The sequence below is a fragment of the Sciurus vulgaris genome, assembly GCF_902686455.1.
Source record: "Sciurus vulgaris genome assembly, chromosome: 5".
NCBI classification, from domain to species: domain Eukaryota; kingdom Metazoa; phylum Chordata; class Mammalia; order Rodentia; family Sciuridae; genus Sciurus; species Sciurus vulgaris.
Genome location: NC_136465.1, coordinates 10,268,666 through 10,283,938, shown reverse-complemented (window position 1 = coordinate 10,283,938; position 15,273 = coordinate 10,268,666). Strand labels below are relative to the sequence as shown.

Sequence of the window (15,273 nt, the reverse complement as noted above, 5' to 3'; positions counted from 1 at the left end):
CTTAGAAGTGAATCTGCTGCTCTCTTGATGCGATGGTGCAGGCCTATAATTCCAGCGGCTCAGGAGGCTGAGGCCTGAGGATCTTGAACTCAAAACCAGCCTCAGCAATTTAGCGAGGCCCTAAGCAATTTAGCAAGACTGTCTCAATATAAAACATAAAAAGGGCTGGGGATGTGACTCCAGGGTTAAGCACCCCTGTGTTCAATCGGAAGGAAGAGAGGGAGGGAGGGAGGGAGGGAGGGAGGGAGGGAGGGAGGGAGGAAGGGAGGAAGGAAGGAAGGAAGGAAGGAAGGAAGGAAGGAAGGAAGGAAGGAAGGAAGTAAGGAAGGAAGGAAGGAAGGAAGGAAGGAAGGAAGGAAGGAAGGAAGGGAGAAAGAAAAAGAAAGCGATCTCTCTCCATCTCCCCCTCCCTCTCCCTCTCCCTCTTCCCTTAGCTTCCAGAGGCGTCAAGTCCAGTGGGTCCTCTTTTGAGAGAGACTTGCCGGTCAAGGCCACCCAGGTTCAACAGCGCTCCCGCCGGGCTCTGGGCACCTGGCTCAGTCCCCTGTCCTCTCGCACGGTGCGAGGCCAGGAGGGGTCACCTCGCGCTCCCAACTGCCTGGTAGCGGGCCAACCGCCACACTGGGGATGGGATCCGGACCGCTAGCCATGTTGCGCGTCCTCCTTCTTCTCGGCGGGCTGGGTGGGCTCAGCGGGTACAGCCAGGGCCACAGGGAACACAGTGAGTACCACCTTTCCTGACCTTCGGGCGCGCGCGCTCCCCTCTGGCCTTGCCGGCCAGGTTGCACTCTGCGTGCGCGGAAGGCGCCTTCCAGCTCCCGCTCCGCGCACGGCAGCCTTGCACAACCCCAAAGCACACTGGGCGAGCGGGACGCTCTCCCACGCCCGCAGGGACCCCAGCCCAGACCCGAGATCCCAGCCCTCTCCAGCACGACTGGAGGTGGGAGTTGCAGATCTGCTGCGCTCTAGTGCTGCTGACCGCGGAGACCCGACTTCTGAACTCCCCGATGTAAGGGCTCCAGGGATATGAGTTATGTTTGTATTGAGCTTGACTTTTGTCCCAGAATTACCAGATCCTGCCCATGGGGCAATAGTACAGCCATATACCTAATTGTCTTTAAAAACTCTTGTAATTCTAGAAAGAAGTAAAAATGTGGGAAAGATGGTAAACCTGACAGGTGACATAGGGAATGCAGATTATGCATTTAGATGGGACAGGATGAAGGAACCTGCAGCGCTGGGCGTTCCTCTAATAAAGTATTTTGCACCTTGCAGATTATGAAAGACTGCACGTGCAAGTTACGGTTCCAGTGAAAATACGGTCAATCAAAACCGGAGGATTTGAATCACATGTAATTAATCACTAACGTTGTTCACAATTTTAAAATGATGGGAGGATGTTGTTCTCAAGATGTTAATTTGCCATTTTTCATTCAAGCACACCTACCGAATTTTATATTTATACTCAATTTTTTCTTGAGTGGAAAAGTCTTTTTTGAAAATGAGCCAAAATTAATGTTTCCCAGAAACAATGTTGTGGTGATATGGGCTGTCCAAGCCTGGAGTTCCACCTTCCAAATCTGGTTTCCTCCTAGGTGTCTCTGAATACTTGCTGACCGATCCTCTGGCCTCTCCTCACCTACCTACCAGCCTACGTGTGGAGAAAAGAAAATGGGGATGGGGAATAATGATCAATTGATTCAATAATACTCTATATGAATGATTTTCCCCCTTTTGATTGCACATATGTTAATGGTTAAGATTTTTTAAGCTGCTTTCATTTGTCTCAGGATTATTATTCTTGTTTTTCTTATCTTTTTTTTTTTTTTTTTTTTTTTTTTTTTGTAAGTCCTAGAATCTTTTCCAGAGAATGAAATATGTTTTGTGAAACCTCACTTTTCCTTTTGGTGAGAAAGTGGATGTTCTGGTGATTTAAGTGTCTCCTTAGCAAGTCTCCATTTGACACCTTGATCTAGAGATTTAAATTTGTGACTTTTATTTTTAAATGAATGCTTATCTGTTTATGAAACTTTAAAATCACTTAAGTAGTGAGTGAGGCTCTGATAGAATTTTAGGAGAGACTATTAATACAGAAGTATTGTGGGCATGTTAGTCATTTTAGAAAATAAACAAGCAATCTGTTTAGAGGGAAACATCTTAAAGAGGCATCACCAGATTGTTGCAAGATGATGATTTATTACAAGTGAAGTAAAAGAAAAATATTCCTCTTCAAAAATTCAATTTGCTAAAAGCATAAATTTTTAAGGCTGTCACTATGCACAAAAATGTTAAGTTGGTGTTCATTTGCTTGATTGAATACACATAGATCAAAACATCACATCCCATAAATAGATACAATTATTATTCATCAATTAAAAATAATTTTTAAAAAAACTCAAGAGGCAACATAATTATGCACAACCAGGCAATGGGAAAGCAAAAACCTTTCAAGTAAACTTTTCAAAGGCCTGTCGATTCTAGTACAGAATTGGGAAAACCTCCTTTGGTGCCTGGGTGAGTCTCTGCCTGCACTTAAGAAGGACCTAAGCAAATTTAGAATTTCTATTGTCACTAAAAGGGGCTCCCTGTGAGGAAGTAACCATCCCAACACCAAAAGTTATGGGATATAACAGGGAAGAAGAGGTGGGAATAAATGAATGCAAGAATCCCGAATATCTACACAGGTCAGGCAGAGCCAACTCTCTTAGCCAGAGTGGCTGTTGTACTGTTTTCCTTAGAAAGAAGGAATCAAAATGCTGGTCTCCAGTTGCTGCATCTATAGAGTAACAAAATTCCTGGTTATGACTAACAGTTAGCTGGCCTCTTGGGCCTGGCCTGTGGACATGGGCAGGTAGGGGTAGATAGGGCCAGACGTCCTGCCTTAGCGTTCACTCTGGAGTCCAATGACACTTGATTTTCTTCTCAACAAAGCACTCACTTAGCACCCACAGTGAGCACTCCTACAAGAAACATCAACGGACAACTCAGGAATCCTGGGTGGGTTACCAGAGGCTTGCCATGGCACAGGAACTGAGGCCAAGCAAGTGACTCCCAACAGGCCCTCCCCTGCTGTTCCATAATGGCCCTCAGCCACATATTCTGTACACACATGTATACTGTACATAACACCTACCAGAAAAGGAACAATTACTTCAGATAAGTGGAGCAAATTGGTTTTTAATTTTAGTTCAGTTTTTTTTTTTTTTTTTTTCCCAGATACATATACATTGAGTTCATGAAGGGCAACAGGAACAGCTATGGCTTAAGTTTTCTAGATAGATGATAGCTGAAGACATAGCTAGATTCATCAAGGAGTCCTGTTCTGTTAGGATAGTTTGCTGCATGCGATGGGCTGAATCGTGACCCCACCCCCGTAAAAAATTCATTTGTTGAAGACCTAAGCCCCAGTCCCTCATAATGTAATCCTATTTGAAGAGAGAGGTAATTAAACTAAGTGAGGTCATTAAAGTGGGTCCTAATCTAATATAACCGGTGCTCTTATGAGAAGAGGGAGAAGATGCCATCTTCAGAGCAAGCACTGAGGCCTGGAATGGGTCTTTCCCTCGTGGCCCTCAGAAGGAAACCACCTTTCAATGCTTTGATCTCAGACTTCTAGCCTCTACAACTGGGAGAAAATAAATTTCAGTTGTTTAAACGCAAACATTAAAAAACATGCCCAATTTAATAAATGATGGAGGGCAGTTGATCAGCAATACAAAATAAAAATAATGATGAACTGTTTAGTAGTGCCACCTCATACACCAAAGTTGATTCTAGATAATACAGATGCACAAATGAGAGTAAAATACAAAGAATTTGAAAGAAATTATAGGATATACATTTTAGAACCTTATAAAAGGGAAGAATTGAACAATGAAGAAAAAGCATAAATTCTTAAGTAAAAGATTGAGGAATACCTAGATTTAAATAAGCAAAAGTAACCATAAACAAAGTGAAAAACATTCCAAACTCATATTTTGTAGGTCACATACTGCACATAAGAGTTTCCAAAATAGATCAAGAACCTTTACAAATCAATAAGAAAAAAAAAAAAAAAAACACGTATACAGTTATGAATGGCAAGAAAGTGTTAAGCTCAACAGGGTGACAAACATCAAGTGTAATCAAATGGAGAAATTTGCCAAGAATTGCAAAATAAATGGAGTAGGACACTATTTTTACATCCATCACTGGCAAAAATTAAATCTAAGAAAACAAAATGTGATTAGAAGATATAAATAAAAAGGTAATTTCATTTTCTGCTTCTAAATATGTAAATTGGCACAACCACTTTGAAGATTTTTTTAGATTATGAGGGATATTGCAAAAACACTTCAGTTTTAACAAAAGGAGTTCATTCATAAGTAACATATATCTGACAATTATACACATATGCCATATTGCTTTTAACAGTAAAACAAATAGAACTATATGCAATAAGAAGATAGGTGAATAAACTATGATCTATTCAGAAAATGAAATTTTACACCATAGAGGAAATAATGATAAAGCTACAGGTATCCAAGGTGATGGTAATGGAAGCCAATATTTGCTACAGTGCTTATTATGTCTGAGGCAGTGTTTTATGCAGCAGATGAAATATGTAACTTGTAGGATAAAATTCATGTGAAATTAAACTTATTGCAAAACCAACCACTGTTTAAACAAACATCCATAAATATGAAAATATGCATGAGAATAATAAACATGAAATTCAGGAGGCTAGTTAGCTGGGATGTAAAAAGAAAAATATGTAGCCTAAGGAGTAGGCTTACCATTACTTTTGAATAATTGCAATTTTTTTTATTTTTCAATGTTATCATTGGTCACATGGTGTTTTATATACTTTTCCTTGAATTTTATATGCCTAATATACATGATCAAAATAATAACAGTGGCTTATAGAGAAGTTTAAATGTCCTTTAAAAGATAATTAAAGTTGAAACATTGGAAGCTTCCTTCCAGAGATCAAGAAGGAAGGCTCACTATCACTTTTTCTGTTTATCATTGTCATGGAAGCACTAACCATTGCAATAAGGAAAGAAAACAATAAAAATAAATAGGCATATTTGGAGGGAAAAATAATGCTATCATTATTTGCAGACAAAATGGTGGTATACAAAATAAAATCTAAATCTTTTAGAGGAAAATTGGAAATAATACACTGACTTAGCAAATTTTTTGGAAACATGATTGAAATTGAAATACAGAAGCAAGTAGTATTTCTATTCCAGCAATCAAAAAATGTAAAACATAATTCTTAAAAAGATTTAACTATACTACGTAAAAATCTAAATGCAGATCTCACAAGGATAAGCAAAATCTCTCCACTAAAGACAATAAAACAATATGAGAGAAAATAAAGACTTTAATAACTGGAGATGTATTACATGCTTGTGGATTGAAAGATTCAATAATGAAGATGTCAAGTCTCTGCAAAGTGACTGATAGAGAATTAATTGTCGCTTCATTGGATACCGTTTCTTAATCCTCTTATTAATAAAAATAGGTTGAGTTTGCATTCAAACTATGAACAAATTTTATAAATCTATTAATATTATAAATTATGTGTTATTCTTTGCTCCACTACATATAAATTTTCTATTAAATAATTTAGGTATAGTCTGTCCATTTTAAACAGAGTTTTACAGTGGCCTCAATATTCAGCTAACACAATTACAGGATTAAAAAAGTCCACTCTCGGGGACTCAGTGGTAGAGTGCTCACCTAGCACGTGTGAGGCACTGGGTTCGATCCTCAGCACCACATAAAAATAAAAAATAAAATAAAGGTATTCTGTCCATCTACATAAAACTAAAAACATTTTTTTTAAATCCACTCTCATGAGTCTGTTATTTTCTTATGAGTCTGTTATTGGATAAGTTGAAAATTAATGAATAAGAAATTATAGCAATCACATTCTACTAACCAAATCAAAATTTTAACATCAAACTGAATTCTAAATTTTTCTTTTTGTTGCATTAATGTTTTGGAATGTAATTGTCATTAAGGTAAAAATGTTAGTTTTCCTTTCTAACCATTTTCTTTGCTTTTCCAATGTCCTCTCCCTACCAGGTGTCCTACAACATTACAATTGAGGGGAAAACATACACTATGAACCTGACGCAAAAGTAGGTGATGGTGTTGTAGCGACTGTCTTTGCTCTATTTATAATTATTGTTTATAAATATCCAGAATGCAATTATTTTGCATTTGAGAATGTTACTAGTTACTGAGTGTTCCTTTTTCTCTTATGTTGTTCTTTAAACACCTGAAGTCTCTGTAACAAATACCCAGATTAGAATCCATATTGCTGATCCCATTTCCACCGTAGTGATCTTCCCAGTAGCATCCAATTGAGTTTTGGCTATCCAAGAGGTTTCATGGAAAATGAATTTTGATAATTTCCTGAAAACATAAATACAGTTTGTTTTCAAGTTCCTTTATATTCAACTTATAGTTAAAGGATCAGAGCAGATCCTTGAATGTCGTGAATTGCGACAATTTTTTTTTTTTTAATTAGCGTATGTACCCTATCACAATGTATTAAGCACTTAGGTTACACTTGTAATTAGCCAAACTCAATCCTGTGTCAGCTAATAAATTCGGGGAAAGTGAAGCATAACATGCGGAGCAAGAAAGAAAAATCAAATTTGAAATGGTCCTTGTTTCAATAAGAATGAGTGACTAAAAACGATGAAAGGAAGAAGTGGATAGAACTAGTTTGAAGGAAGACACGAAAAGCTGACTCAAAATTATTTCTTCCTGAGGGAAAAAACTGAGCATCTTTGCAATAAATGCACAGGGAAACCCCAGACAGTATCTCCCTAGCAGTGATGGGCTTACAAATAAGCCTAGAGATAGAAATATGGAAAATATAATGGGTTAGAAATGTAAGATCTGAATTAAATGCAGTCTTTGTGGATTTCTTTTTTGTACTGGGAAAAGGGTATAGAATATACAATTAATGGTGATGTCTGATGAATATGTAAATGACCATTTATTATTCAACTTGCAAATAATACATGTCTTTTCTTACTCACAAGCAATCAAAAGGCATTTAATAAAACACTCACATACTACAACAACAAAAAAAAAAGATCTTTTGAATAGTAGCCACCTTTTCAATGAGTAAAGTTAGAATATAGTTACAAATACTTAATGCTTAATCAAAGAAGCACCAGCTCTTTATAAATTCAGTAGTAACTGCCAAATAACTCTTGGCTAAAGACACATTCAAAGCATTATGGCAAAAATATCAATAAAGTAACATCAGGTAGAATGTCATAAATCAAACCTTCTAGGTGTGAATGACGAAATCAACAAGGTCCAAGGCAGAGCTTTGGCTGTTTTTACATTCGACATGCAGCAGATGAGACTCAAGTGTACAGTGCTGGAGAGCGGGGAGGACAGGATGTATACCCAGAAGTGGCCTTTCCAGAATAGATGATAGTTCTATTCTTAATTTTTGAGGAATCCCTGTACTCTTTTCCATAAAGACGATCCTAATTTGCATCCCTACCAGCCTTGGACAAGGGTTCTTTATTCTTTTTCTCACCAACATCTGTCGTCTCTCCTCTCCTTGATAACAGCCATTCTGATAGGTGTGAGGTGATGCATCCTTGTGGTTTTAATTGGCATTTCCCTGATGGCCACTGATATTGAGCATTTTCCTAAATACCTGTCGACCATTTGTACGTATTGTTTTGAGAAATATTTATGCACATCTTCTCCCATTTTTAAGATTGTGTTATTTGTTTCCTTGCTGTTCTTTATAAATTTTAAACAATAAATATTAAAACCCTTATCAGCTGTAGGGTTTGCAAATATCTGTCTTCCATTCTGCAGTTTGTCTCCTCCCTTTGTTGACTGACAATTTTTTTTATTTTATTTATTTATTTTTATTGTAAACAAATGGGATACATGTTCTTTCTGTTTGTACATGGAGTAACAGCATACCATTTGCATATTCATACATTTACATAGAGTAATGATGTTTGATTCATTCCATTATTTTTCCTTCCTCCCCACCCCTCCCAGACTGACAGTTTTGCTGTGCAGAAGCTTTCTAGCCTGGTGCATTTCCACTAGTCTGTTTTCACTTTTGTTGCTTATGCTTTTTTGTTCATATCCAAAGAGGCTTTGCCCAGAGGAATGTAAAGGAGATTTCCCATGTTTTCTTCTAGAAGCTTCTAGTTTCAGGTCTTATATTGAAGTCTTTAATCCACTTCCAGTGGATCTTCATATGTGTTGTGAGTTGAGGGTCCAACTCCATTCTTCTGCATGTGGACATTATTTTCCAAAGATGATTTGTTGAACTGTCTGTTTTCTCCCTGTTGTATGTGCGGAGAGAGGTGACAGAGGATGTGACAGCAGTGACTGAGATCGGGGGTCTCTGATGACCTCTTGGCTGCAGCATACCGGGTGCCTGGGAATGTTTCTGTGCAGGGGCACATGATGCCTAGCTGCCGTGGCAGTGCCCTGCATGAGGAGGCTGTGTGCAAGAGTCCTATCAGCTCTGACCTTGATCTCAGGCACACAGCTCCGGGGAAGGAAGGAAATCTATTGCTAGACAACCACAATGTTTCACCAGCTCCACTTCTCCAGTTCCTGCCTATCTTACAGTAATTATTAACAATGGACTTTCTTGAGGCTACACAAAGCTCCTAACGTTGCACTTCACAACTGTGGAAAAGCTACATAGATATCCTAGTTCCTGTTACTTTCCTGAATATAAAGAATAATGCTTGCATAGTCTTTAACCTGATAATGAGACATATATAAATAAAGATTGTTGGCATAACTCTAGATCTACATCTCCATCAGAAAGCAGAGCTCTACCTGATCCCAGTTTAATCTTCAAGAGCTGTGTCCGTGAATCTTTATTTTTGAATCCCCCTTTGCCCCTCGCCAGATCCGAGAGTTTGGTCACACTGGTAGCGACATGTGTGTTCTTGCTGATGTTGCCAAAAATCAATTAACTGTAAATAAGTGGATTTATTTCTCTGTATCTATTCTGTTCCACTGGTCTTCATGTCTGTTTTTGCACCAGTACCATTCTGTTTTGATTACTATAGCTTTGCAGTATATTTTGAAATCAGGTCATCAGAAGCCTCCAAGTATATCCTTTTTGCTCTAGTTATTTGAGAAAATTTAATGAGGAGGTAGAAGATCCGCACACTGAAAAATCTTTTTCTGCCAACCTACCCATCTATAATAAATACAATAAGTATCTTTAAAAATGAAAGTTTAGGAAACAAAATTTCCATTAAATACTCTTTTATCTTTATTTTTGCAGAATTTTTTTACCTCATAATTTTAAAGTTTATGGTTATGATGGTGCAGGAATCATGAAGCCCCTTGATAAAGAGTTTCAGGTATGATTTTCATTATCTATCGTACCTTTGTGATATGAGTCTCTCTGATCATGTTATTTAGGGTTCACATATTCCCGAAGTACAAAGGGTTGAGGTTATGTCTTGTTTTGATATGAACCTAATCATTTCATTTTGACAGTGTGTTCTCAGCCCTATTAAACAGATGATTACTAAGCCAAATATGATTGTGTGTTTCTAAACTATTTGTTTCATGATGAAGTACATGGATGTGCTCATGTATCTGTGGCAATAGGGATTGAATATATTGTGAAATGCCTGGAACAAAAGACCAGGATTTGAGTCAGGGAAGCTAACTCTGGAAGAAAAAGAGAATCTGAAGTGTCCTCTGAAGTTTGTCCAGGGACTAAGTATTTGTTACCAGCAGCAAAGACAGGGAAGCTGCCCAGATCCCAGCTGTTGGGATTTGGCCACCCCACTTACCTAAGAAATAAGCAAACATGTAAAAATGAAAAATGAACTTGATGCAGTCTGAAGAATGGAGAAGCAGCTGTACTGCTCCCCCTTGTCCTACAGAAGTGGTTACAACGTGTAGAAACAGAAGCCAGGCAGCAGGCACTGCAGATTTAACCAGAGAAGTTGTCAGCTTCAGCCTCCGTGGTGCCCACCCCAGCCGGGGTCAAGAGTTGTCACTTGTCATTCTCAGCATACCAAGTTCTCTGTTTCAGATGGACATATAAAATTTCATGCACACTTGGAAATAGATAGAATTTTTATATCTTTGGAACACTCGCAGCTTCATTTAAAGATGTCTATAATTTTTTTGGCAAAAGTAATTGAAAAACATGGATAGAACTTGCCGGGGTCACCCGAGCCCAAAAGAGCCAGAAGTGACCTTCTCTTGTGGCTTTTGGTCTGCCCTGCCAATGTCATCACTGTTATCATGGTTTGCCATTAGCATTCCCAATTTCTATATGGTAAATATGTCATTTAGAGAGGCTAAGGTTTTAACCGGAGAAACAATAGACTTAGCCCTTGCTTTGAATTTCATTTTTAAATTTGCCATCAAAGAAGGCAAATGCAAGGGAGTCAATGTGAATAAGGGAATGATACTTACTGATATATGCACACAAATGTGTGTGTGTGTGTGTGAGTGTGTGCGCGTGTAAGAGAAAAAACATCAGACAAAAAGTGACCCAGGGCCACAATATCCCACATTTGAATTTTATATTTTCTGCCAAATCTATTTCTACTGGATACCTCTTAGGGGAAAGATAAGCTTAAGTTAAAAAGACTAAACAAAGAATGCCTTAATAACCCAAATGTGGTAAGTTGTTGAGTGTTGGTCTCAAATATAATGAATTTATGTTGTATTGATAAATTATGAATTTGCCATTGCTCTAGGCCTATTTCTAGCCTAAGGAAAAGCGAGTAAAGTTCATTAAATTAGGTTTAAAACAGGTGATTTTATTGAAATTAGTTTCCTTTTTCTTTTTCAGTTAGTTATAGGTCATACTTTCTGGTTTCTTTGCAAAGCTTATAATTTGTTTTTGCTGGAAATTGGACATTTTAGATGATATATTGTAGGCATTTAGAACACCGCCTCTGCCCCCTGGGGCCTGTAATTGTTTTTCGCTGGATTATCTGCTCAGAAGCTGGCTGTGTAATTTTAGGGGGTTCCAGCTTAGGGACCAACTGTCGCGGTGGGATGAAGTGGAATGGCAAAGCTCCCCCTGGGCACACTAGCATATTAAATTCTCCTAATTGTTGGCCAGTTGCTCTGTTGCCTGGTCAAGCATGGACTTCCCTGAAGGGACAGTTCTGTAGGTCAGTGGCCTCCTCCCGGCCATCTGCTTCCTTCCCATCCATCTCTCACAGACCAAGAGTCAGGCGGGGGCTGTCACAGAACAGCTTTGAAATGTTTCCTTAGGCTTGAACTTGTCTGTGCTCTGCTGTGGATGAACGTGGAGCATCTGGGAGGAAATGAGGTACTCTTTTATAAGCTGATTCTCCTACCAGGAAAAATCTGGGGAGCTGTGTGCTTTTTATTCCATTCTCACAGAGCCGACCTCCCTTATTGAAGGAGTGTGGTCCGACTGATTCCGGTCCTCCCTTCCCATGTTCTTTCTTCATCCTCCTCCTTGCTCCTGGAGGGAGTTCCTCAGTTCACTGCCTCTGTCTTTGGTTCAAGCCTTCCTGCAGCAAGAGTTGGGTCAGTTCCCTTACGCTAACTTGACCCAAGGGTGATGGATTTGGCCGAGGCTTCTTTGGACTTCTTTGTAGACTGTGGAGAGGGGTCTGCGGGTTCTTCCTTTGCTGATGGCCTCTGCTTGCTGCAACTGGGACTTGACCCTCTGCCTCTGGAATAGACAACCTTGGCCTTCACAGGTCTGTGTCAGCTCCTTCAGGTCCTTCTGGCAAGTCCAGCTCACTGGCTTTTCTGGTCCCTCCCACCTACCATTTCCCCCACTGCCACCTCCCTGGCAGCCATGCCCTCTGGGGCATTCTTAAAGCTTCTTGTCTCTCACCTTTCTTTCAGATTTGGGATTTGGCGATTTTTAGAGTTCTAATTTATTGTTTTTTTTATACTTTTATCATTGCTATAGTACAGCAAAGCCTGTCCAGTGTATTTCATTTAAATTATGTTTCTGTTCGAGTTGGATCTTTAGATTCTATATGTCTCTGAATTTCCTGATGGATCCCCTTTTGTGTCCAATTTTTCTTTAATGTTCTTGATCTCCTTTTTAAAGACATTTTTTATAAATTCCAATTCTTGGATTATTTCAGTGTCAACTGTCTTTCTGATTTTTCTCTTGACTATGTGCTACATTTTCCCTTTTATCTAAATATCTAGTACTTTTAAAAATCCTGTACTGTGGGCTGGGGAGATAGCTCAGTCGGTAGAGTGCTTGCGTTGCAAGCACAAGTCCCTGAGTTCGATCCCCAGCACCAAAAAAAAAAAATTCATATACTGGCCATGTTCAATGACACGTGGTAGCCCTTGTGACTTTTTCTCTAAAGGTTTTCAATTTTGTTCTAGTAGGCAAATATCCTGGCTGGAACCCTATCCCAAATTATTTCCCTGTGATTGTAGACAGACAGACTCTTTTGTCTGTTCTTCGGCTTTTCTGGCCTTGGCTTCTGCTGGACTCATTGGAGCCCCCTTCCCAAATCCTCAGTCCAGGTGTCAACTGCAGGGGGGGCACCTGAGGTAACTGTGCGGGGAGACTTGCTCTGGCCTCCTTCCTCCTCTCCTGAACATTGCACCTCAGTGTCCCCACTTCTGAGACTGTGGGTGCAGCCTGAGGCTGAAGGTCTAGGTTTACTGTTGAGGTGTCAGGCTTTATGCTTCTCTACCTGGGGGAGAGCTTTCTAGAGGAAATTCACAAAATGAGAATTCAGCAAAGGCAGTTGCCTTCTTTCTAGAATCAACGGCACTCTCTTTTTCTGCCTGCCTTCATAGCTGAATCTTTAAAAATATTTTTCAGCATTTATAATTGTTATCTGGGAGAGGGTTACATCTCTATGAGCTATTCTGCCATTGCACTCAAAGTAATTATGTCAAAATAGTTTCTTTTTTGGATTCACTTTGTTTGTTCTACTGGGCAGAATTAAGCCAGAATAATTTGGGTGGGGGGAAAGTGAGGTTTTGATTATTTTCACTTTGTTCTAGTGATCAAGAAAATTTGAATTTAGTTCATAGCATATGAAAGAGTATGAAAATGATCTTATTCTTTATGAGCGTGTAGGGAATGTTTGGAAAATTGAGTCATATGTTCATCTACAAATCCCTTTTGGAAATATGGAGTATTCAATGCACACACAATATCTAAAAACTTTATCTTCTAATAGAGCTGTGTGTATTTTATCTTTCAGAATTTCTGCTACTACCAAGGATTTATTGAAGGTTATCCAAATTCTATGGTGATCGTTAGTGCGTGTACCGGACTCAGGTTGTAATATATAATTGTATGGATTGCAAAATGGACTCATTGCTTGAAATTTATTTTTCACAATGACTCCTACCCTTATAATTAATTAAGATCATTCTTATATTTGGAGACCATGAAATATAGTTAGGCAAATACCAATCACATTACTGTTCTGGGTATCTTAGTAAGTTTGCAGATACTCAGTAACTTCCTACTTTACCCACTAAGGATGATAAGAATATGCATGCCACCAAAAGAACTAAAGGCACTTAAATAACTTTTTCAAAGTGCAATATTTTATTTATACACTTTTCTTGGAATTTACAGGGGCTTATTGCAGTTTCAAAATATTAGTTATGGAATTGAACCCCTGGAGTCTTCTGTTGGTTTCGAACATGTAATTTATCAAGTGAAATATAAGAATGCAACGTCTTCTGTGTATACTGAGAAGGATATTGAATTAAGAAGTCTGCCCTATAAAATACAAAGCATAGAGGTAGGTGATCGATTGAGTGGACTGTGTGGTTATTACTCTACAGCAATATAGACACTTTAGTTTTCAGATAAACTCTTCATTTGTACAACCACCCACACTCACACAGACACACATATGCATTCATGTACCAGGAACTTCATAGCTTATAAGCCTTAAAACTAGTTTTGTAACTTATCTGATAGCTCTTTAAGTTTCTGCAATATTAGCGGTGATGTCTCCTCGCTCATCTCTGATTTATAAATTTAAGTATTTCCAGTATTTTTGTGGTCAGATTTGCAAAGGGTATTTCAATTAAAGCATGGCTCTTCCAAACAATTCATTGTTCACTTTTAAATCACATCAGATTTTTCTTTAAAACACATCATTTGTTTCATTTGCTTTTAATGCAAATACATATGCCTTGGATTAAACCTACTAGTTTTTCATTTTTTGTCTTCTTTCTTCTTCCTTTACATTGTTGTTATGAATCTAAGTGTCTTTAATTGTTTTAGTTTTCTCCTCTAGAAAACTAAATTGCTACATTGTTCAGTGTATTTTGTATGATGTAGTATGTCATCATAAGTACAAAGCATATTGTACAGTATAATGATGTTAGTGGTCACTCTGCCTTGGAGTTGACAAACTCCCATCCTCAGGCCAAATCTGGCCCACAGCCTGTCAATATAAATGACGGTTTGTGGGAACCCATCCATTGTATGTATAATTTTTTATGTATATTGCTGTGTCAGCTCTCAAAGTTGAATAGTTGAGACAAGACCCATGTCCCTTCTCTGCAGACAAACCCACATCCCTTCCTCGTTCTCCCTCCCCTCCTGTGGAAACTACATGTATAGACTTGCTTATTCAGGACATTTCATGTAAATAGAATCATGGAAAACGTTGTCTTTTGACTCCTTCTCTCACACACAATGCTCTTGACGTTCACCCAAGCTGCCTGCTCGTCGGCACCCTACTCTTGTTTTTGGCTGAATAATATCCACCTTTATGAACATACCCCAATTTATTCTCATCAGTTGATGAACAACTGGGTTAATTCCACTAAAGAAGTAGCATGAATAATGCTGCTCAGTGCTTTCCTATAGGAATGTTTGCATGGATGTGTGCTCTTATTTCTCTAGGTGTGCACTAGCAGTTGAGCTTTGGGATCATCTGCTAACTCTGTCACTGCACTTTGAGCAACCACCTGATGACTTCCCAAAGTGACTGCACCTTTGGCATTCCCAGCAGGGACATCCGAGGCCTCCAGTTCCTCTTTCTTAATATCTCCACCCCAGTGCGTGTGCAGCGGTCGCTCGTTACGGCAGAACTTTTTAAAACTTTAAAAGCTCTACTGTATGCTGTCATTAGTACATGTTTTCTTTCCCCACAGACCCCCTACAGCTTGCAGGACGCCACCGTTGCCACTACTACCACCAAAGTTCCAAATTGTTAATCCCCCTTCTTGTTCTCTTCGTTCACTTGGGCTGTTTTGCGCTGCCTTCATTTGGGGGAAACATAAGTCATTGTCACT

At 38.9% G+C, this 15,273-nt stretch overlaps 1 protein-coding gene across 2 annotated transcripts in view; it reads left to right on the top strand.

Moving 5' to 3' along the window:
• Positions 1-383: 383 nt before the first annotated feature.
• Positions 384-15,273, top strand: part of ADAM2 (ADAM metallopeptidase domain 2) — a 68,885-nt gene continuing 53,995 nt past the window's right edge. Inside the window, exons 1-6 of one of the 2 annotated variants that reach the window (XM_079142266.1) lie at positions 384-721; positions 1,276-1,352; positions 6,076-6,131; positions 9,299-9,377; positions 13,212-13,288; positions 13,595-13,763. In XM_079142266.1, the coding sequence (XP_078998392.1) occupies positions 628-721; positions 1,276-1,352; positions 6,076-6,131; positions 9,299-9,377; positions 13,212-13,288; positions 13,595-13,763 (552 nt within the window). In that variant the 5' untranslated portion in view covers positions 384-627. The remainder of the gene's footprint in view (positions 722-1,275; positions 1,353-6,075; positions 6,132-9,298; positions 9,378-13,211; positions 13,289-13,594; positions 13,764-15,273) is intronic. The other variant, XM_079142265.1, reaches the window with a different exon arrangement.